This window comes from Monopterus albus, unplaced genomic scaffold, assembly GCF_001952655.1.
Source record: "Monopterus albus unplaced genomic scaffold, M_albus_1.0 scaffold263.1, whole genome shotgun sequence".
NCBI lineage: Eukaryota > Metazoa > Chordata > Actinopteri > Synbranchiformes > Synbranchidae > Monopterus > Monopterus albus.
In genome coordinates, this window is record NW_018128143.1 from 22,737 (window position 1) to 46,149 (window position 23,413).

Genomic DNA, 23,413 nt, shown 5'->3' on the forward strand with positions numbered 1-23,413 from the left:
CCGAGGCACTCCCAGGCCAGTCAAGAGACATAGTCCCTCCAGCGTGTCCTGGGTCTCCCCTGGGGCCTCCTCCTGGTGGGACATCCCTGGAACACCTCCCTAGGAAGGTGTTTTAAAGCTCCCCAAGATGAGAAGGCGCCAATGTATGTGCTTGTCACTATCTAAACAGACAGGATTTTTAAATCCAGCATAACAGTGGCATACACCAGCCACTGTGGATTAAAACAATTTTTAAAATGCACTGAGATAAACATTTGTTTCACAACAATACGCACTTTTCTTTATTAATTTACAAAGTGCTTCAGCAAAGTAATAATAATAATAAACTATAAAAATAAAACAATCACACAGAGATAAAAGCCATTCAGTAAATAAAAAAAGTTTTAGCAGGTAAGTTGTTTGAAAGTTTAAGGGCCTGAAGTGCAAAGACACCAAGCGGGCCCAAGAGACCACTGTCTGCTGACCTATAGCTGCGTTCAGCAGTTCTCCCCATTCATTTCTATGAGGGGTTGGGTTCACTGCACCTGGCACTGGCACTGCAGGGGGCTCTGGCAAAATGATGCAACCCCGTGTTGCATCATCAAACAAAAACCTGGATCTCATTCAACTTTCACCACATTGGACGGTGACTGTGTTGACCAATCACGTACGGGGGATGTTTGGGCTGTGGACGCCCATGGGAAGAAGACTTGTTTTACCTTGTTAGCAGGAGCATTCGCTGCTATTCACTGTCAAATTTGGGCCACAATTAATACACCATAATGACACACCATGCATTTTTGTTAGTGCTAGATGTTAAATTGTGTGTGTGAAGACAAGATGTTGATAATGCCACATTTCTATAGAAATGGGAAAGTATCATTTACACTTTCAGACAGTTCCAGATGGAAGTGTTACAAAAACAAGTGTTAAGCTTTAGGGTATAGTTAGTTTGTATAAGGTAAGAATCCATGTTTTTTGCTTTTCAGGTTCCAGAAAAATAGAAGAAACATACATGAGGAAACGTATGTTTTGACTGCTTTGGTGGTCTGCTGCCACCATGACTGAGGGGTTTGGTGGTCTGCTGCCACCATGACTGAACAGCGGGAAGAAAAGGCCAAATGCATTATGAAATAGAATAGAAGCAGCTGAAAGGAAGTCGACACAGTCAGTGTGGCCTAATACTGAATTCACAAAATAACGTGAAAGTGTGATTTGATACTAAGTGTAAGATGTAGTATTATGCTGAATGGAACCAAAATTCATGGCGGTGTTTCCCTCAGTGGACAAATGGTATTTGCATGCTTTTATTTTCCCAAAGAAAACCGTACTATCACAGTGTCAATTCAACTTTTTCTGCCATTTCACTTATAGAAAACTTATGCCTAACTGTGTTTAAGATAAGTTTTCAAATGTACTGCCATTTTGTAAAACAGAGAATGCTGATTAATCTTAAAGCAGTTCTTAATATGTAGAAATGCACAAGTGAAACACACATTAATATCCTTTAAAATGGCAGTTTGCAGCCTTGTTTTAAACATTAATAAATGCCCTCTGAATAGCCATGTAAATCTTTAAAGAAACAATCCATGAACCAACACTTGGTTCCCCAACTCTGACCTGCCCTAAGCTCAGGCTACATTGGTTAAACACCACTTGTCTAGTAATTTCAGAGATTTCCCAGAGGTAAACAATCCTGCTAAGTGTCTTTCTGGACAACCTGGCTGTTCTCCTACATATACACAACAGCAGCTATCAGTGTGAGACAGGCAAAATATTTTCATTAGGCTAAAGGCCACCGCTTGTCCCCATTTCCTCTGCTATCCTGGAGGGATACAGGAATGGGATGATTAGATAGTGACAAGCACATACGTTGGCGGACTTCTCATCCTGGGGAGCTTTTTCGAAGTGGTGCGGGAAGGATTGTGACTACATTGTTGTGCTGACATGAATCAAATCAGTTTTACCACTGCACTCCTGAGTAAGGAGTTTTTTTTTTTTTGTCAGTGGGAAGCTCATTCACTAATAACGTAAATCCAGTCAAATCAACGTTTATTTGACTGAGCTGAGGGAGAGCTGTAAAATAAGCAGCCAGAAGGGAGAAGCTCAGAAAAAGCACTGTCATCCCCCTCCTTCAGCCACATTTCAGTCAATAGTAGAAAATCCAACTCCTGTGAAGAGAAAATAATCATGGATGATAAATGTCTTATTTGAAAGCAACTTTGCCTTAATAGCAAAGCTAAACATCACAGGAATTTGTTTGCTGCCAGGATACATGGGTAAATGAGCGAAGATTCTCCTTGTGTACAGCTCTACCAGAGAGAGAGAGAGAGAGAGAGATTGGTTTAAACCCTCGGTAGCTATGGTGACATGATTCCCATGTAAGGTACCGGAGTGTAATGCCATCGGTGGAGGATGATGGTCTCCTCAAGAGAAAGAGCTACGGTAGGCCCTAACCTTCACCATGTGTCTTCCTCTGCTACCATGTGTAACCACACACTGTGACAAATTCAACATCTTTTGTGACTGAAGGGCATTTTGGTCCACTCGCATAGTGCCAGTTGTAAAATTCTTATCTTTCCCTTATATGGATTCAAATCCCCATTAAATTCACCAGAGTCGGTAACCGATTTAATTTCTTGGTCTAAATCTGCTTGATATGTTGATTGTATTGGTGAGTTTAGGCCAGTAAGCTTTTAGTATATGTTTCACATGTTAAAACTCTGTATCTGCATGAATGTACTAATGGAGGGTCAGATAAGGTATAAGGCTAGGTGTAATGTAACAAGAATGCCTCTCAGCAAAGCACTAATGATATATTGAAGAGCCAGTACTTAGTCTTTGGCTGCCCTGAGGCATTGGAAACCAACAAAAAAGCAATATGTTGGGCCCACAACTAAAACATAATGAATCATATCCCACATAACATTTTAAATTTCAAAATATGACCCTTAGGTACAGTATGCATCTTTAAAAATTGTCTAAAGGTAGCTAGACCACAAAGTAAATTGTCATGATGGAAAGAAAGGTGGGAAAGGATGTGAATTTACTCTAAACTGAGCTGAAATGTTTCATATGTGAAATGTTTGAACTTGAGTGACAAATGTGCGATTAACCAGTGGCTTTATGAATCCCCTTCATAAACACAGAGAGAGATGATGACATAGAAGAAAGCCTGGAGTTTCTGAGATCAAACTCTGATCTGTTAAACACACTTATGCTCCTTGAATGAAGCAAACTAGGAGAATGTTAAGTAGATGTAAAGCTGTACTGTACAGTAGCTAACATACTGTGTGACCAGCCAGAACATTGGCTGTTTGGGGTGAATTAATTCAGACTGCGCAGACATTACCAATCAAACTGCACATGTTGGAATATTTTATGGCATTAACCTTTGGTGCAATAATCCACAATGCATTTACAGTATATCTCCACATAGAAATAATTATTCTGTATCTCATTTCAACCAAAAAGTGTAAATGAAAGAAGAGTGTAATAGCCCCCATGTTGTACTTTGTGCACTGTACGTACGTATCAGTGCTTTTGAGACTAAATGCCGGTGACAGTGCCCTAAAGCAGCCTCTCCTCCCTGTTTACCACCAAGTGTTGTGTACAGCCTTACTTATTCAGGTCACATAAGACGGAGTCAGTTCACATACTGTAGGACTACAGAACATGTCTGCTTTAATTGTTTTCATCTCTGAATGAAGGTGACATGTTTTGACACGATGAAAAGTTACATAAGGTTCATAAGAAATTCTTTAAGTCAGTTTGGAGGCAGTGGAGCTGCCATAAATGAGTGGTACAAGGAGTTGTCACTTGAACTCCTCAAAGAGCAGCTTGTGGAAAGACATTCTAGTGGTGGTGGGAAAACTCAGTTAAGTAAGAAGTTCTGCTTTACTTATACTGGTGGACTAGACTACATACAGTTTGTCAAAGCAGAGTTTCTGAAGTTTTGGGGTGGAGTATAATGTGCAATGTCAAAATCTGCTACTGCTGAATAAACTAGTAATCCTAGATAAATCCTAAATATATATATGTATGTATATACAATATGCAGTATTGAAATAGGACCTCATCCATTTGATACCTTTGAAATGTCAAACCCTACACTGCCTTGCTTTTGCTTGCCCACCACAGATCCACAAAGGTGTCAAATATGTTACACTGTGCTCTTAAGGATTTGGCTTGACAGTAAACGTATGTTATGTACAGCAGGTAGATAAACATGAAAGCATGAATCATTTGCAGGTCAACACCTGCACAGTAAACTGACATGAATCATTTGCAGGTCAACACCTGCTCAGTAAACTGATTGTGTTGGTGAAGATTAAGGAAGAACGGGACCTTTACTAAACTGACCAGAGAACTGACGTGCTGATATTACAAACTATCACAAATTGCTGTTCATTTACTAGCATGGTTACTAAAGTACTGAGTCGTAAAGCAGCTGTGCAACTTGATTAGAAATCACTACTGCAATTAAGATTTTTTTTTTTTTACTAAGACAATTTAAACATGGGTCTCTGGAAAATGTTTGTTGCACCACAACATCATCATAAAGTTTAGCACATGGACAAAGTTTAGCACAGAAAAACAGAATATGTTCTGTGCTATTCTGTATTAGTATGCAGATACAGACAAGATAGCAACATTCAGCTCAATGAAATAATAAAAAGAGACACTGTATGTAATATATACGTTTCTTTAGATACAGACAATAAAAACCACCAGTTATATTCAGACAGCAGTGTGGAGTCAATGTGTCAAGACCATCAAAGTTAAATACAGTACAAACAGAAACTACAGACATTGCCTTCAATGCTTTTGTCATACTTTACAACATGATACTGTCTCTGGAGACGTCACAAACCCTTTGGACAGTCAGATGAAAATAATTCACACATAAGTACACACTTTAAAATGGTGCACAGGAGTTTCTAGGCTTTTCAACAGCTGTGATGAAATGACTGTAGATTCATAAATGATTATGACAGCGAATGACTGTTTATGAAGATTTCATAAGGCTGTCACTGCACATTAATCACACGCTATAAAGCAGCATGGCAGCCATAAATGTAGGTTTTAGTTTTAATTTATAACTAAAGTGATATATTGCTCTGCAGATCTGACAGGAAAAGGTTACTGGCTGTATGTATGAGTGATATCATTTGCTTACAATACAATCAGTTGCTTTTTGTGTGAAATTAAGCCTTTATCTCAAACCTTGGCATCCAAAAATACTTTTTCATCAGTGAATATATATATTTACCTGAAAATATGTCATTTCTCCTGTTCTATGCAGAATCAAGTGCTTTCAGAAATCACAGCTGATTTACAGACAACTGAGAAAATGGAGATGTTCAAAAGTCATCAGAGGAAAACTGAACAGCCAGCAGTGTGAAGGCTGACTCATCCATCTAATATAAATATTACTCATTTTGTGTTTGAGGTAATTTTGCACTGTGTATCAAATAATAGTAGTAATAATAATAATAATAATAATAATGGAAACTAGAATGTGTCTGATGACTAGTTATAATGTGACATGAGAAGGTAGTGGTACTTTCCTTTCTTCACTTTCAAATAGAGGCAAAACAGAAAGGTGACAGAGTCGACAAAGGATGATGACAATTAATGCAGACAGACAAATACAGTAGCTTGTTGAAAGCTCTCAGTCACCCCAACCCACTCCCCCACCTTAAAACACAGAAGTAGAACAGACAACCTGTTTATCAGCGTCCCACAATCAGCGTCCCACACACTGTCACATAAGACCGTTGCTATGTGGTTGAATGCTTCTGACTATGATGTGCTCATAATGTATATATAAATCATGCTCACACACATACACGTTCAATTTGTCTTCTTTTCAGAAATGCTAGATTTGCAAAAATATTTACATCAGGTAAGAGTGACTCATGTTCCCAGCATCGTGGACAATGTGTTGCACGTTTTGTAATAAATGAGTGAAATGGATTTGAATAGGTGACACAACATAGTTCTTCAAAAACAAACAAAAAACAGCTCGCTTGAGATAAATACTGTTGTTTTTTTTTTGCACAGCTTTGTGTTAGACATGATAATCTCATCCCATGTGCTTGTGAATAAGGCTGTGTTCAGACTGATTAGCACTGTGTACGGTAGAAATAAAAAAAAAGCAGCTCTTTCATTCATGTGAGTGAGGCCAGTTTATTGGTGTGAGTTTGAAAAATCAGAGGACTGAAAAATAAAAACAAGGTCACACTAAACTGTCAAACCTGTCTTAGCTTATGTCACAGTGGAAAAGACCATCATCTGGATATGCAGTTAGAGTAATATCACTCACGGTCATCAAGACAGAGTATAATCTTTTACCACAGTAACCTTGTGGCATTAGAGGAGTCAGTAGCCAGGTTTCCATCCAACTGTAGCACAAGTTTTGATTAAAATCTCAACAAAAGAAAAGAAAATGGACAAAAGAAAATGCGAACGAATGCATGTTTCCATCCACTACTGATATCCGACTCCTGGGAGTTGGTTTGTCAAAAGCAACTGGTGGCTATTTTTCCATTTGCTTCCATTTAACCATAGTGCAACACGATGAATCAAAAGAATGACAGTTAAAAGAACAAAATGATGTGGAAATGTGATGGAAATATGGTATTTGTTATACATTTTATATGGCATGATTTGGTCTCCAGGTTTGCTTCTATTGCTTTTATTGATGCACCAACTTTTCTCAACTAAGCATAAAATCCATTTTTCAAATCTTCTGTGTTTCCATCCTGTTTTGAAAGAGCACTTTGAAAGAATGTAATCATTTGTCATCTATATATTGGATCATTTGTAGCATGACTACACTGTAAAAGTTAGGGGGCAAAATGTGAAAGAGTATTCTTCAGCTGATGCTAATATGTTATGTCAGCAGTCTGAGTTAGTCACATAGGTGATTATCTTCTAAAATTACAGACCAGTTAGTGCAAAAATCCCCGTTTATGTTTTACCCAAAAAAGACACAAAACATATGCTGCTGACTAACATGAAGATATTTGATTTGGCTAATTATATTACTTTTGCACTGCAGACATGCCCCCTGTTTTAACAGTGTAGATGAGCTAGTGAGTCATAGTTTGTGTGGCCAAAAGGAATCATTATATAACTCTTCCAGTGGCATGTTAAGTGCTGTGTTGTGTTAAAATTGACTCCAAAAAAGAAAATGAAAAATAAAACTGAACCTATTTGTGGTTTTGCCTACTGAAAGTGGATTCCCTGAATGACATTCCCATCATCTCACCAATACCTGAAGAAACATTGCCCTCCCTCACACAGGCCCCTGCATCTTTTAACACAGTGCTGTATTCAGTCTGAACACCCACTCATGCACACATCTCAGTTATACTGTATGTACATCTAAGTAATTTGAGAATAAGGCTAGCAACAGCAGTGAATGGGAATGTGATGCATTTATATTCAGCAGAGCCAGATCTTTAAAAATGTCTTTTACAGTCAAGTATAATGAGCTGATAGTGAAGTGCATGTGACTTCATGTTGGCTTGTTGTTGCCGTGTGGTTTAAAGGATACACGTGTCAGTAAGGATCACGTTAACATGCTCAAGCATTAGCATGATGAAATCTTCAAAAAGCAAAGCACACAAGCTAATGAGATGATCCTGAAAATCAGCCACATTAACTGCACACATTGAAACAAACACTGAAACACGCAGAAATGCTTTGATGGTGAATCTGGCAACGAATAATATTGGTATTTAACTGGCACGATAAATACTGTATGGTATTTATTTTTATCTTATTTTCTTAATATGTTTGGATAAACTAAGTTTTACATGTGAAAGATATAATAATAACTGTGCACCTGTTAGGTGTTTTATCTCGTTTCTGATGAAAATAAAAAAATAAATGAGGCAGACAGGATTTCTTGGTTTGGCACTAAACCATGTCAGAAGAATTTACAGTGTAACCAAAGGCTTTTTGTGCACAACATGACCCCAGGATAGACAGGCAGTTCATTTTTATCCATTTATCAGGCAGAAAGATTGCAATAATATTGTGATTATCAAAATGCATCTTAGTTCAAGTGAAGCAGTTCAGGTGCAGGTTGTAGACAAACGACAGCGCAGGAATAGTTGTACCAAGCTCACTTACAGTACTGTTAAAGGGTGTGTGCCGACTTTCTTCAGCTGGGTGAGAGCCTAGTGTGGGTATACAAACCTCTTTCTCACTCATTTCTTCTGATACCCTATCTTTAAGAGGAGGTGAGTCTCACTGACTACCCCAGAGCTCCAAAGATGCTGCAGTTTTCATGGGTGAGATGGGATGGGCAGAGTTTGAGAAGAGTGCTGTTGTCAGGCAAAGGGGCTGTCTGATTTTAAAATGGAGGTGTCTGCGTCATGGCAGCCCTTGCCATTCATGTGTTCTGTGTGGCTGTCGATGCTATAGCAGCCCTGCACCTCAGTGATGGAGGAAGCTGTGTAGGAGGCTGAGCGCAGTGCATCTGAGTGGTTTCCTACGCTGCTGCCAAACTGGATGTTATACTGGTTCCAGTGCCGCCTCAGAACTGCTTGGACCTAACCAAAGAGATCGCATGTCAGATACTGCAGCTGCTTAGAAAGTATTAGCTGACTTAAAACTACAATTCATGCACACAGGGTTAGGTTTAAGACACCAGCCGGCTCTAAGGATAACACAGAGGATGTTGTCTAGTTTATCCTGTATCACATGGAAGAAATGTGGGTACAGTAAGTGTGCGTATTTGTGCATGCATGTCTAAAAGCATAGTGAAAAGGCATAACCCCTTACTTCTCCATTGAAAAAGCAGAAGATGGTGGCCACCAGCAAACCCTGGAATAAAAAAATGAGAAATGACACACACCTTAATAGTTGATTTAAAACATGAACAGTCAATTGTTTGCAGATGATATCTTAAGTCCTAACGTGCTGTGAGGTTGAGAAACTTTGAGGTCAAACTGAATGCATTTTGAAAACTGATTCAGCCTCTTGCGCAAGACTCTGTCTGTGCACTGCCTGTGGTCCAACAGTACAGGATTATCAGATAACACCTCAACCTTCAGCTCAGATAATGCTGCTGTTCTTCCATTTACTATAACATAAACTATCCTCAGAGGTTGACTGGAATGCTTTTACTAAAAGTGAAATAATGAGGTTTATATCCAGGCAACAGTTCGTTCAGAAGTGACTCTACCTAGGACAAGAAAGACACTAACGTGTAATGAAGCATCATAAAAAACTGATACAGAATATGGCTTCACAAAAACAGTGTGGAGGAAAACAGCAACAGACAGTTAATAAACATATAGACTGAGCATGCATTTGAACAGCATGGCATATAATGTGCAGCAGTTTGTGTATATTTTAAATAGAAACATTCAAACAATCTGGCAACTGAAATGCTTCTTGAATCATAAAGTCGTTTTAGATGTTTTAAAATGCCCCCCAGTGGACAAGTGGACAGTGCTAAATACTAGTGTAAATGATGGACTGTGATCCAGTCATGAAGTGGACAGTGCTAAATACTAGTGTAAACGATGGACTGTGATCCAAACCACTTGCTGAGGTGGTCTGGGACACATCTGACCACATATGGTTTGTAGTTTAAAAGCTGAAGTATCCTGATGCGTTCCTGACACCACTGCAGGACATGATGGCTGTTTTGGTGAGAGTGTGAAGAGAAATGTGTGCATCGATGTATTACATCCATGTACAAATCTGATGCTTGTCTTCTTCTTCTTCGGTTTGGGGTTTGTCTGGCAACAGACTGATGTAATAACTGTGCACTTTTGACCTCTTAGAGGAGGTAACACAGCATGACATCTGAACACAAGTGTCAGCTGGAGACGTTCAAGACACATCGTCTCACCTGATAATGCATTAGTATGTTCATGATGTAGTCGTATATCTCGGAGGAGACCCGTCCTGCTGGCTTGTAGGGGAGCAGGACGTACTGAATTCCCAGAAGAGGCACCAGGATAAGGGTGGCTCTCACTGCCTTCATGTAGAGACTCGACTCTGCTTGATGGGTCACCTTCAGTTTGGTGATGAGCACTCGCACAATGTTCAGTAGAAAGAACAAATTGACCTATGGAGATACCATAGAGGACATCATCATAATATCATGTTGGCATCTGGTTTAAGATTTACTTAGAATAAGTGGTAAATGCAACTTCTCAATATCTTATAAATAAAACTGTAATTTATTCAGCCACAGAATCTATAATCTAAATATCCTCTGATGACTTCATACAGCTGCCAGACCCTGACTCCTATTCTTACTATTTTTAAATCAAACAAAAGGGTAAATTCAGGTCCTATACTGCAGACATGTATGAGGTTGAGAAACAAGATGAGCAGAACTACAAGACATTTTTTTTGTATTTGAAAGACCTGACTATTGGTTGTCTGAGGCAGAACATTTAGTCCTAGGAGAGTCTTAAGGGACCACTTTTCTCTGAACATGCCTGACTGTGCTGATTAGGTGAATTCCTAGAATTTTACATGGGCCTGAGGACCAGCGGGTAGAGGGGCAGAACCTCAATTATAATGCTATGAAACTGTGTCCTGCTTTCAGGCCCCCCACAGCATCCTCTTAGAGGAGACAAAAGTGGCTTGTTGTTACTTGTTGCGAAATAAAAACCGTGCGCAAAGAGAAATATGGAACTAATCAGTTTGTTTATTTTGGTCAATCACTATTGTTGTGATGTAGGCAGGAACATGACTGAACCTTCTTACCAAAAGAGCAGCACAGATGGGACCATGGATGATGTAGAGTAGCGATGTTTTGGAGCTAATCCAACAGCTACAGCGGGGGGGGTGACGACAGAAGAAAAAAAAAATACACAACAGTATTAATGCCTCACATGCTGGCTGAGCTGTGTTGCACATTAATGTGTTTCCTGAGAAGATAATTTGCATGAAGACGTTGGGAGAATTCATAACAAATGCTATCATCCAGTTTTAATGTGTTGCTGAACTGCACAAGATGCAGACAAACAAACAGCAGGTAATTTCAGACCAATCTCAACCTTCAGTGTGTCGAGTTAAAACTGTCTGTGGACATTTATGAGACTTGGAGTCGATGGTACAAATAAGTCTTTTGAAATGCCCTGTTAAAAAAGGCTAAGGTAGCTGGGAGAGCTTTATGTTTCCTCTTCAGTAAATGTTTATTGATCAAAACGGTGTGCCATGGTGAACAGACTACCAGTGGGAAGTAAATCACACAGAAAAAATAGCAAGAAGCTCAAGGAGCTGAACTGATGGGCTAGAAAGTTACAGTTTAGCAACAGTTAACTAACTAGTCGTGTGAGTAGTGAGAAAAGTCCAAAGGAACTTAATTTCTCCACCTGCATTTCAACCAGATCCAAATTTAGCTCAAGCAACTTTTAGCCCAGAGGTTTTTGGACCTTTTTTTATTCCTGGGAACAAAACGTACCAGGAGCCTTCTGGTGGAAAAGCACCTGAAGTAACCATGTTTTTGGCCACCTAGTTTGCATGGATGAGCAAATCTTACTTTATGGTCGTTTTCTGGATTTGGTACAAAGTGAGGATTTAATAGATGCATAGTTCATACACTTGAGTTCTTACTTGTCATTGTAGTAGTAACTTCTAGCGATGGCATGTATGGTAGCCGGAATGAGAGGAAAGCCTGCAAACACAGTGAGTAGCTCATTAAAAAAACTAGAATAAAACCCCACAATCTCAAAACTTTACATAGTTGGAATTCATCTTGTAGTTTGAAATGCTAAGTTGGTGACAGCTTCATTTATTACAACTATAGAAGCGGCTAGGTTTGTATCTCAGACGTACCCCAGCCTAGAAGATAGTACCACATCAGGTGTTGTTTCTCAGCAAACACGGCCACCACGATGAGCGTGTGCAGGTATATTCCCTCACACAGCATCCAGAAGTAATTACAGCCAAACAGGTACAGATGAATGAACTGGGACACTTTGCAGCTCGTCTGAAGAAGGAAAACATCCACAGAATAAATGCGAATGGTTGATGTTACGTTTTTACTCTGCTTTTGTCATTTCCTGGTATAGTCCTATTACAATTATGTGAAATACTGTAAATAAAATAATGTTACTGTAATAACACTCCCCATGACCAAGATTGCAGTTTCTAGAGCAGCTTTTCACCTGATTTATGTTTAAGTACTGAAACTAGGACGACAAAAGGAACCACTCATATTCAGCATGTAGAGATATCTATGATGTAATTGGAAAATGAATTAGAATGAACAATAAAAAAACTACAAATGTGTATATAAACTCACTGGATTTCTCTGCACCAGCTCCTGGTTGTTTGCCACTGCTGTCAAAAAAATGATGGTGACCACAGAGTTCAGAACAAAAGAAAAAAATAGGTTTTTGTGGAGGGTGATCCTTTGGCAACTTAAACTCCTGCAAAAGAAAAAGAAGACATTATCAGGTTGCTACTGATTTAAGTGAGAGCTAAGAAAAATCAGCCTATAAAGCATGTTAAGATGAAATTTGCTGGCTCACTTGAAATGAAAGAATATTCCAAGTGAGATAAAGAGGGATGTCAGCGACAGTCCATGTCCTATGAGGGCTAGGTAAAAAAGATTCATTGCTGTCTGGAAGGGAACAAGAGACACAAGTTAGATTATACAGATGTCCTCATGACTATTGTGAGTCAGTAGACATTTAGTGTCACCAGGATGTTTCTGCACAGCTAAATGTTTTCATATGCTCTCGTGCTCTTGATGAGAACTCATAGCCTTTCCTCCTAGGATGTAAGAATGACGTTCAGATCATGTTTAATTAAATGTTAAGTAATTACTGAATAGGAAATGGATGACTAAGGATGTTAGATGATGTCATGGATATCCATGGTCCATGTAACGACTCCTCAACCTTTCATTTAGCAACATCCTGTTGAACAACTGTTCCCACTGGTCAAAATGTTGGTCCACAGCAAGGCACATGCTGTGAAGGTCAGATTTCCATTTGCTGTGATTAATTATAATTGCCAGATGAACAAATCCTGAAACTTAAATACTCTAAGTGGTGTGTGTGTGTGTGTGTGTGTGTGTGTGTGTGTGTGTGTGTGTGTGTGTGTGTGCATTGGTCTGTTTGGATTTTCCTTTCCTGCCATGAATGAATGCACTTGTGCTAAGGTGGGGGGGGGGAGTAGTGCAGCAGAGGTTATGTGTATTAGGCAGCACAGTGCAATTTTAGATTTTGACCTGAAATTGCAATAAAACCTGCTGTTAAATTGCAAATGAAGGTACATGGCAACTTTCCCAAAGACAGTCTAGGCTAAGAAGCATGAGATCAGGTACCCAAATGTAGGTTAACAACCACACCAACTTGAAATAAACCCGTAAATCCACAACTGATCTTCAGGAATTCACTGTGAATAAGTTATTGTGAAACTATTTGTTTTGTTACTGCCACTCTCTGGGCAAACATCACACTTTTAATCGCCCCATAGAATCATTTCAGAACGTTTCAGTCAACTTTAGCATAACATTTGTGTTCAGTTGTACCTTTTATTTTAAATATATGTATGAGAAAAGTCTACCGATGTCCACAGTGATGCATGTACAATAGTTTGCACACTGGCGACCTTTTACTTTCCTATCATCTCTGCAAAGAGTACAGTAATTACCTAGAGATTTACTAAAAGGTCAGTTCTTTGTATTTTATACGCTATTATAGGTTATATACTTTTAAGGCCATATCATAAAGGAACCGACCACTCTGCCTTCGACGGTGTGTTCATTGCAGCGGGTGTAGTTGGTCCATGTCCGGTTGCTCTCAGGATGCTGGAACCAATGACCATTGTCAGTGCAGATCTTGGTTACCATCTCTGCAAGCACAAATGAGACAAAACACATAAGACTATTTCAGTCCTGCAGATTTAATTTTAAAGAATATTTCTTGGTATTTATTATTTGCAGCAAAGCAGGTGATGCATCTGCAAATCCTCTTGATGGACGTACTGTGCTCAAATTTTGGCTCAGAGTTCCAGCAACTGCAACAAATTTATTGTAATAAACACATTATAAATTTATATACATGATAGGCTACATATCTCTCTCCACTCATGAAGCCTTGTGTTTCCTGGTCATGTGTTGTAGCTGGTTTGTATGTTTAGCATCTGAACCAACTGCAATGCACATATTTCTTTTATTGCATTTTTTGCTGTTCCAGTTTGAGTGGCATTTTTCTCACCTGGAAACAAACTAAAAGTGGGAAGCACTCAAAGATAGTGCAGCAGAATTCAGCATGTAAAGATTAGCTTATTATAGCTCAGCCTGTGAAATCAGCTATTAAATACAGTATATGCTGTGGTTCTGGAGGCGCTATAACTCAAATACTGCCATAAGGGTTGTCTCGCTTTGGGTTTGCCACCTGCACATTTAGAACCAGAAGCTCACATTACAAACTAAGGGTGAGGATTTGACATGATACATCAGTGTCTGCTGCTTTGATTTTGCCAAACTTGTAAATGGACCAAGCATGTTTGGTTACTCTGAGCCACAGATCTCACCTGAAGGATCAAAATCCTGGAAGTAGTCTGGGCAGTGCTGCTCTGAGATAACGCCTGGTTTAGTGTCATCCCAACACAGCCAGCCATCCCAAGTGCGATTACACATGGACTCTAAGACCACAGAGAGCATTAGTGGCTACCAACAAATGACAGAATACTAGTGCCTTTGCAATCAGAACAGACAATATTCAGTATTTGGACCATGAAACCATTAGGAACTGACCACTGGTTCCACTAAGACCTAGATTAACAGCATAAGCTGTTACTAGCATTTTCCAGAAAGACATCCCAGCTACCTTGTCTGCTGTGGGTATTGTCCTTCATTATCTTTTGATAGCACTCAAATTGTGCAGTAACTATCTTGTTCCTGGTCAGGCCTATGTCATGGTAGACATTGGTTGAATGCTGCTGCTGGGTGTCATTGACCTCCAGGCTTCCCTTCACAAAAAACTGCAAGGAAGGAGAGAAAAGGCAAACATGTTAAAATAAAAATTCCTAATAACTTTCCAGTAGTTTTGATGTCAATTCATGAGCAGTTTGCATATTTCCATAATTTGTCCATATTTTGCTCCAGTAACATTTTATGAACAGGAGAGGAAAGACAAAAAAAGTACAGGCTTTTCTGAAGAAGCCTTATTTCAGAAAAAGTATTTTTACTTGGGGGTTAAAGTAAGACAGTCATCATATCCTATGCAAAACGCCTGGAAAGGGAGTCTAACCTACAAAAGCTTCCATTAAATCCATCTGTGCTCCATGGAAAACATGACATCTTGGCAGAAACCAGATGTGTCTGACTTTGATTACACAGCAGATGTCAACCTGAAGCTGATTTTTCATCCTTTAACAAACATCAGTGTAAACTGACAAACAGTAAATATGTTTAACAGATCAAAGCTGAATAGTGAAATACAACCCCAAATCAGAAAAAGATGGGACAGTATTTAAAATCAAAATTAAACCTGAAAATTCTGTAGCGTCCCAACTTTTTCTGATTTGAGGTTGGACACTATGTTTTACAGCATTGTTGGACTTCTCCACACATTCATTATTTAATTAAGTATAATCTGTTTGCATGCTTTTAGTATTTGCTTAAGTGACTGCAGGCTATCCTACCTCTGTAAGATTACACAGCAGTATGAGTGCCACTACCCAAGTCCTCCAGGTCCTGTCCATCTTCCTTTTGGCCATGTTAAAGCTGGTTGATGATTTGCCAGTTGCAGATCTGGAATACAGATGAAACAATTAAGCCACAGTGCTTCTTATCTCTCCCACAGTTGATGTTTTTTTCCCAGTAATTTTAATGTACTAGTGTATTTACCATCACAGTTTGACACTTATTGAGACCTAGGGTAAACATGATTTATCTACAACAGCATACACACACTGATACAGTTTACTTTATCTCCCAGCTGACCCCAGAAACTGATCCAGAGCAGTCAGCACCTTGATCTGATCATGCTGTTACTGATTGTACGGGTTAAGCTTGGAGCTAAATGTCCTCCCACTGCCAGTAGTTAGTATTTTGGCTTGCAGAAGAAAGAACAACACAGCTGACAAAATAAGCAGCTGGAATCAGGCCACAAAATTCTAGTGATCAGAGAAAGTTCCCTGACAAAAGTCATGCAAGAACAGCTGAGACTTAAAAGCTCATAGTCTCACTGTTGCTGTTTTGTTAGTCTGTCCATTATCATCAGTTCTTAAAAGTGATAGCAGTTTCAATTTGGGTTGAGGGTGTGTTAAACACGTTTCATTGGTTTTTCATCCAAGCAGCTGCAGGCCACTGGGATTTTATGTCATGGCTGCCACATATAAGAAAATTCAAACGGAAAACAAATCACTCAGGTTGTACAAATCTGCTTTGCAAAACAGTGGGTGTATTGATGCTTGGTTAGCCTTAGATAGCTTAAGCCTGCCTGCTAGTGTTTCACCATCCAAGAGGCAAATGTCTGAAACTCCTACAGTTTCTTCTGTTTAGACTCTGTGGTTGCTCTTACCTGACTCTCTCTATCTGGGTGCTCTGTTACATGTCTTTACATTTGTTTTCTGCTTTTTTGTTTTCATTTGAAAATTTTGCAGCAAATCTATTAATAAAGCATGAGCCAAGACTTCCGTACTTGCAGCGTAACCAGAAACAGACACAGGTTCTTGTGGCAACGTTGCTTTCACTGTGAAACTGTACATTTTTCTTTTTAACAGCTGAGGAAAGTAAAGCGGGGGGCAGAATGAAAGAAAAAGAGGGAGAACCAGAGCCCAGGATGACATGCAGGTGGATTACATCTCACTCAGAAGTGAAATTTAATAATGTCATTCATGCCCCAAAGGAACCAGGTCATCACTTGTATTTGCAACATCTGTAGTGTAATTAAATTTTGGGGAATGGAAACACACTGCAACAGGGAAATTGGAAAATACATCGAAGGGGTAAGGATTTACAAGGTATCTTCAGTGTTAGGCACACAGCTTTCTATTCTCCATTTTTCCATCATGGATGATAAACTTGTTTTTAAACTCATCATTGTGTTTATGAGGAACAAGGTAGTTTTTAACATCTTGGGGGCAACTCAGAATATTAATCTGCTAAAATAAAACAGAACCGAGGAGAAAAAGAAGTAGAGCTGGTGTTAATACTACGAACCAAACAGAGTCCCTCTGTTTAATCAAAAGCCAACAGTGCTGGTATCTTTTATAGATGACTCTCCAAAAGACGTCATCCTGAGAACGGGGAATAACTCATCCTAAATCAGTGTATAAGGAGACCAACATGATAAACCGTTTTTGTGCCATAAATTCTATAAATCAGAAGTTTAAAAATTGTGGGTGGAAAATGTTTGAAACTTCCCGTCAGCGCAGAGTGCAGAGCTGGCTAGTTGCCAATCTGGTCAGAGCACTGAGCTGTAATGAAGTGGTGGATAGTTTTTCACAGAGACCAGTGAGGAAGAAATGTATATTTTATGACAATCCACACTGGCGCTGTGTGCATATGAGTGTCCAACAAAACGTGTGAACCTTTGTTAAGCTCTGTCATCAATCCTTTACTGATTAGTTTCATTACAGCACTGTATGTTTAAAGTCTGTGTGTGTGATGTTATAATAGTGCAGACTGATTGAAAATGGATGTAACTATGCTTGTCTGTTTACAATGCAGACATCTAATGAGGCTCTGTGCTCGCCCAGTCTAAATCAACATATTACATCTGGTATATGTCTAGTGTCTGGCTTGTTTGGCGTATTACTGTAATACTTACTAACTTTACTAATGTCTAGAATGAGGGGCCTTCTATGTATTTAACTCAAACAACAGGGAGTTTTTGATATGTGGTAATTCTACTCTACAATAACTAACATATACATACAACTACAAAGATGCAGCAATGCAGCTTTGTCCAACTTCAACTTCATTGAAAGACTGAAAACTCATTGTTTAGTTTCCTAAACAAACTACTTTCATGGACAGTAACTCAGTGCAGCCTTCAGGGAAAGCAGGGGGCCACCATTCAGTGCATAACTGAGGGATGTGACCCCTCTGATGCTTACAGGTCTTCCTGCATCACCAGTGAGACTTGCCCAGTGCCTCCACAAGCCTGTTCAGCGTTAAGACACCATTACGTGGGGAGGAGCGGCTTACTGAAAGGGGGGTTGTAAAACATCACAGTAATGTGAAATTAGAAACGGTCAAAAAAATCAGCTGCTCTTGTATGGATGCAAACACACAAAAAATGCACATGTACACACACACACGCTCTTCTCTGCCAAGTTTTCCAGCTGTTTTTTCCATACATGAGCAGGCCCATACAGATGATATGTCATATGGACACAGATAACAGATACTAAACAAAGCTCACCCAATAGCTGCTTGGCACTTGTGTTTCTCCTTAGGTAATACAGTAAATCTACTAGAGAATCTCCAGCGTGAGATTTTACTCATTCCTTCCATCATCTACTCCACTTATTTACTTTTTTATTGAAACAAAGTAACACATTAACAAAACAGGACCGAACATGGGAGACAAGACAACAGTTACATGACATTACAAAAGGATATAGAGTGTTTAATGAGGTTGTAGTGTGTGAAGTGTGGGTATTTCCAACTTATGCAGTCTATGAAATGCAAGAAAAGGAAAAGGAGGGGAAGTAAATAAATAAAAAAAAATTACTACTAATAATGATGATAACAGTACTATTAAAAAAATCAGCTTGTTACATTTCTAGAGGTTGGTGGGAATGTGCATGGCCTCAGTCCCAGGTATTTGATTCAAGTTGAAATGTGTTAAAAAGAGCAGATCAACTATTCTTATGAGTTGATGCCATTTTCTCTAATGTGATGTATTCTATCAGAAGGTTGGTCCAGTGGTTTATGTGGAGTGATTTGTTTGATTTCCAATTTTGAAAGATTGTTTTCTACTTCACTTATTCTTGAATAGGGTCACGGGGGCCTGGAGCCAATCCAAGCTGACACTGGGTGAGAGACGTGGTCCACCCTGGACAGGTCGCCAGTCTGTCACAGAACTGACATGTAGACAAACAACCACACTCACTCACTCCTACAGGCAATTTAGAGTCACCAGTGAACCTAAGCTGCATGTATTTGGACTGTGGGAGGAAGCTGGAGTACCTGGAGAGAACCCACGCAGACACAGGGAGAACATGCAAACTCCACACAGAAATGCATCAGGTTGAAGCCGGAACCCTCTTGCTGTGTGGCCACAGCACTATGGTGCCGCTGTGCCGCCTGATTTTGTTCATTTCTTCCATGAATACACTATTCATGATGGAAAGACATTTACATTTTCAACAGTTAATGTTAGTCACAACATAACACATGCTAAACAACCAATATATAGACACTGACAAATGAACGAGTGCCCCCATCCACATGAGAGAATATCTATTGGATGTCACTCACGAGTTGTTTCTCCTATCACTGTAGAGACTGGCTTACACCAGGGGCACTGTCATACAAAACACATAAAGCAATGCAAGAATCAAAATCCTGAAAATAATGGAAAGATAAATATATACATCATAAATATTATTTGCTAGTTGCAGCTTAAAGCTGAGAAAGCAGCCTCCATAGAGGCACACCACTTGATTATTGACCTGTTTGGGTTAAGTTATTCCAGCCAATGGACAAACTGGGAGTGTTCCACTATCATCTGTAGTACCGCAGAGTGTTTCACAGAAGCGATTAGTCATGTTCACTTTCTACAGGAGCTGACATCATCATCCTCCAGCATGTAGAAAACATGCCTGGGAAAACAGCATATGCATAATAGCTGCTGTCTTCTCACCCAGTGCCAGAGCTCAGGCTTTATCAACTCCCTCTCTCTCTGCAGAGATAGGCTGTACTGTAAACATCCTTTTACCTTCACAGGATGTGAGAATCCAAGTTCCCCCTGTGCCATTCAAGTGTCCATTAGGCTAGCAAGAACCAATAACATCATTACTGCCACATCCTATAGCAGGATGTGGGCTTTACTTGACTGTCCCCTGTATGCAGAAGCACAGCAATCAATAAGAGAATTGTGTGCTGTGTTTATATTGCATATGTCTCTCTGCTATTATTGTTCATGATGACAGTTTTACACCTCACTAATGCCAGCAAGACATATTTCTGTACATTTGCTGCATATCTGAGAAAATAACAATGAGATAATAGTTTGCACTGTAATTCTTCTTTAAAGCCAATACTTAACATTTTCAATATGCATAATTGTGGCAGTAGAAAAATGAAAAAGTCAATAAGCCTGTAGTTTTTTTTTTCTTCAGTCCAAATTCTAAACAAAGTGGTCCTTTTTATTAAGAGCCAGTCTCAAATGCTACTGTGTTTCCCAAGGCATCCAAGTGCATCTGGTATAGGGCAAAAATAAATACTGTACTGTTGCACAACAATGTTTTCTCTACTCTGTTATCAGAGTTTGATAGTTATACACAGAACTGGTCATAGGGGTACGTTGTTAATTATCTCATACTTGCTATATAAACAAGAATCAAGAAAACATCTAGCACAGGAAATAGTCCAGTTGTGCCTTCTGGATCTGATTTCAGATAACCTGTAGTCTTTAGCTGTGATAAACAGGGGATGTCAGGGAAGTTTTGGTGAGGGTTCATGCAGTAAGGATTAGATACTGTAAGAATATAAACTCCAAAATTATTCATATCTACAAGGAGTGTAAAGGTACACATACTTTAGGTTTGGTGCAGATATGTATTGATCTTTAAACATAGTTAAAAATAGGCTTGAACATTTTTCAAATCTGTGTTCCCACATCAACATATAACGCTAAGAGGCCGGCGTGCAAGACATTTAGCTTAGCCAAGCCTCTGGCTAGCGGATGTCATAACAAAAACCAGAGCAAAAAGACCCTCCTTTATCATAAAGATGTCATGTTTGGGAACACTTCAGCTTCTCACAACAACAGACAAAGACAAGCAGATAACATATCCTGTTCACTGCACTCTGGTTCACCACTGAATATGTTTAGTCAGGTTTGTTTTTGGCAACATCAAACTTTGAAACAGGAGAAAAATGAAGATACAAAGGACTTTTTCCAGGTTACTACAGCACAGTAGTACTAGTTTGCACCAGCATTCTATTGTTATTCTACTTTATTTGTATAAATAGTATTGCTTTTATGGCTCATTTAAAGTGTAATAAAAAATGTATATGAACTGTTGATATTTACAAAGGTGAATTATCTATAACGCTTATTCCTGATTAGGGTTGTGGGGGGGCTGGAGCTATAAAAGCAGTAGCAGTGAGTTGTCCAGTACCAGGGATCTACAGCTGGTGAATAAATGGAAAAGGGTTGATATCTTGGTAAGTTTGGATGGAGAACAGGATCATGAGGGAGGTCGTCTTTTAACCAAGCTGAAAAATTATGTAAGTAAGAAAAAACTGCAATGAACTGCATAAAATGTTACGTTGACACCGTCACACTGACAGATTGCAGCATGTATGTATATCTTAGTCTTAGCTTTTAAAATTCACTGCAGTACCAGTCCACTCTTTCTTAGTGCTTCCATAGAAGTTGATAAACCCACTTTCATCAGCTGGGCTTATGTCCCCTTAACATCAGACACATTTGTTAAGAAAAACGAGTACAAGTAACAAAATGATTTTTAAACTCTCCTTGTTTATACGGCTGCAAAATAACTGTCAAGTGCCTTGTGATGCTCGACCTCTTATGGCCCTTTCGCTGCTCTGATTCTGTGATGCGAGTTATGAACAGGTGGAAGAAACGTGTTCAGTTTGTATCCAGCTGTCTCCTGTCTTTTTGTGAGCAAAATGACAGCTGACAGATGAACAGAGATGTTGTAGAAGAGCAGTAATGAAAAGAAGCATAACCTGCCCTCCTGAGAGCTAATTCCTCTCTCAGTCAACAGGACCAAAAATAATATACACATCTCTGTTATGACTAAAAAAATGTCAGAATTGGACTTTTGAATCACTGGTGTTACTGAGCCTGGGACAGAAGAGCAGACCTCATGCAAGACTCCAAGTTGCCAAGGGCATCAGCACATGTCAGAGGAAACAATAACAATCCCTCACAGATGTGAAGCAGGAGTCTCTGTTACACGCAATAGTCTTTGCATTAACATGGCAACAAGGAAATCGTGCTGTAGTGGTCTATTAGCAGACAACTATCCAGATGCCTCAGTATTCATGTCATTGCATTCACACCCTGACTGCCATCATGTCAGTGTTCTCAGGGTAGGCACATGGATCTACCTACAATGTTGAAAAGAGGAAAAGACTACATTCCAATGTCAATGTAGTTCACAGGCAAATTAAGAAAGGAGAGCAGAAAGTTAGCGTGCAGAGAATGGGATGGTGGCTGAACATGTAGAGTGTTCACTACCGTTCTTGTCCCCTCTAAACCAATCATTAATGCAAGTTTTACATTTTCAGTGCCTAGTCTGACAGTTTTAATCATTACATAATCACATTCCAGTTAATATGAACAGGTCTGTATTGTAGTGGTAGATCATTTCCATTAAGAGCATGTACTGTAATCTGGGATTTATCAGAATTAGCTAGTATTAAAGTTCAGTCTGGCAATAGGTTGGGTAATGAATAATACAGCAATTTCCTTTTTTACTTGGACATCCATCTAATAATACTGAGCAATAATGTTCAAAGTTGCTTTAAAGCTGCATTAATTTGTTTCTGGCCACTTAAAAAACAAGACATGGAACAGCATTAGCGGGTGGAGGTAGAACAGTGGAAGGTCAGTGAACCCCAGGTTGCTCCCAATGACCAGAGCAGCACCTTTCGGGTATCGGTGTGTGAGTTGGCACCTCAGATGGCTGCCTCGGTTCTGTACCTCACACACATGTCCTGAGAAAAATATCAGGCTCCCTAAATGCTAAATGCTCCACTATGCTCACGAGCTAGTCACTTATCTTTGTCTGGCTGCTGTTTGGTGCTGTGCAGTTAGCCTACAGTGGGTCTGAACATTTTTGCTGAAAACAGCTGCCTGCTGCTCGAAGCAAGGCTGAGGAGAGCAGAATTTGCAGGCCAGAAAATCAAGACAGTCATCTTAGATATGCTAAAATGTTCTGTAGGGTACATGACAATGTGATGATAGTTATCCATGGGTTCCAGGGACAATGTTCACATTGCACATGCTCATTTGACCCGCTGATGGTATAAAAAATGATTAGTGCAGCTTTAAAACTACCACCTTCTGGTCACATTTTGACATATTTGAATGGATCTGATTATGTTTATGTTAACTTTTTGTTATGGTTTAGTCCCCCTCACCGGGAGGGTGAGGGAGAACTGGGGTTGGACTCAAGATGGCTGACCCAGGTGCTAGTACAAAAAAGGTGGTTTAATGGAATAAAAACAACAGGAGGATGAGAACAGACAGATGAACAAAAAGAACTAACGTACACAATG

At 39.4% G+C, this 23,413-nt stretch overlaps 1 protein-coding gene across 1 annotated transcript in view; it reads right to left on the minus strand.

Moving 5' to 3' along the window:
* Nucleotides 1–4,485: 4,485 nt before the first annotated feature.
* LOC109972636 (calcitonin gene-related peptide type 1 receptor) overlaps nt 4,486–23,413 on the minus strand; it is a 26,943-nt gene continuing 8,015 nt past the window's right edge. The window contains exons 2-13 of the mRNA XM_020621642.1: nt 15,625–15,733; nt 14,808–14,961; nt 14,512–14,622; nt 13,715–13,827; nt 12,498–12,589; nt 12,269–12,395; nt 11,800–11,953; nt 11,578–11,638; nt 10,726–10,792; nt 9,857–10,075; nt 8,779–8,820; nt 4,486–8,546 (exon numbers count right to left, since the gene is read on the minus strand). Of these exons, the coding sequence (XP_020477298.1) occupies nt 8,325–8,546; nt 8,779–8,820; nt 9,857–10,075; nt 10,726–10,792; nt 11,578–11,638; nt 11,800–11,953; nt 12,269–12,395; nt 12,498–12,589; nt 13,715–13,827; nt 14,512–14,622; nt 14,808–14,961; nt 15,625–15,699 (1,437 nt within the window). The 5' untranslated portion in view covers nt 15,700–15,733 and the 3' untranslated portion in view covers nt 4,486–8,324. The remainder of the gene's footprint in view (nt 8,547–8,778; nt 8,821–9,856; nt 10,076–10,725; nt 10,793–11,577; nt 11,639–11,799; nt 11,954–12,268; nt 12,396–12,497; nt 12,590–13,714; nt 13,828–14,511; nt 14,623–14,807; nt 14,962–15,624; nt 15,734–23,413) is intronic.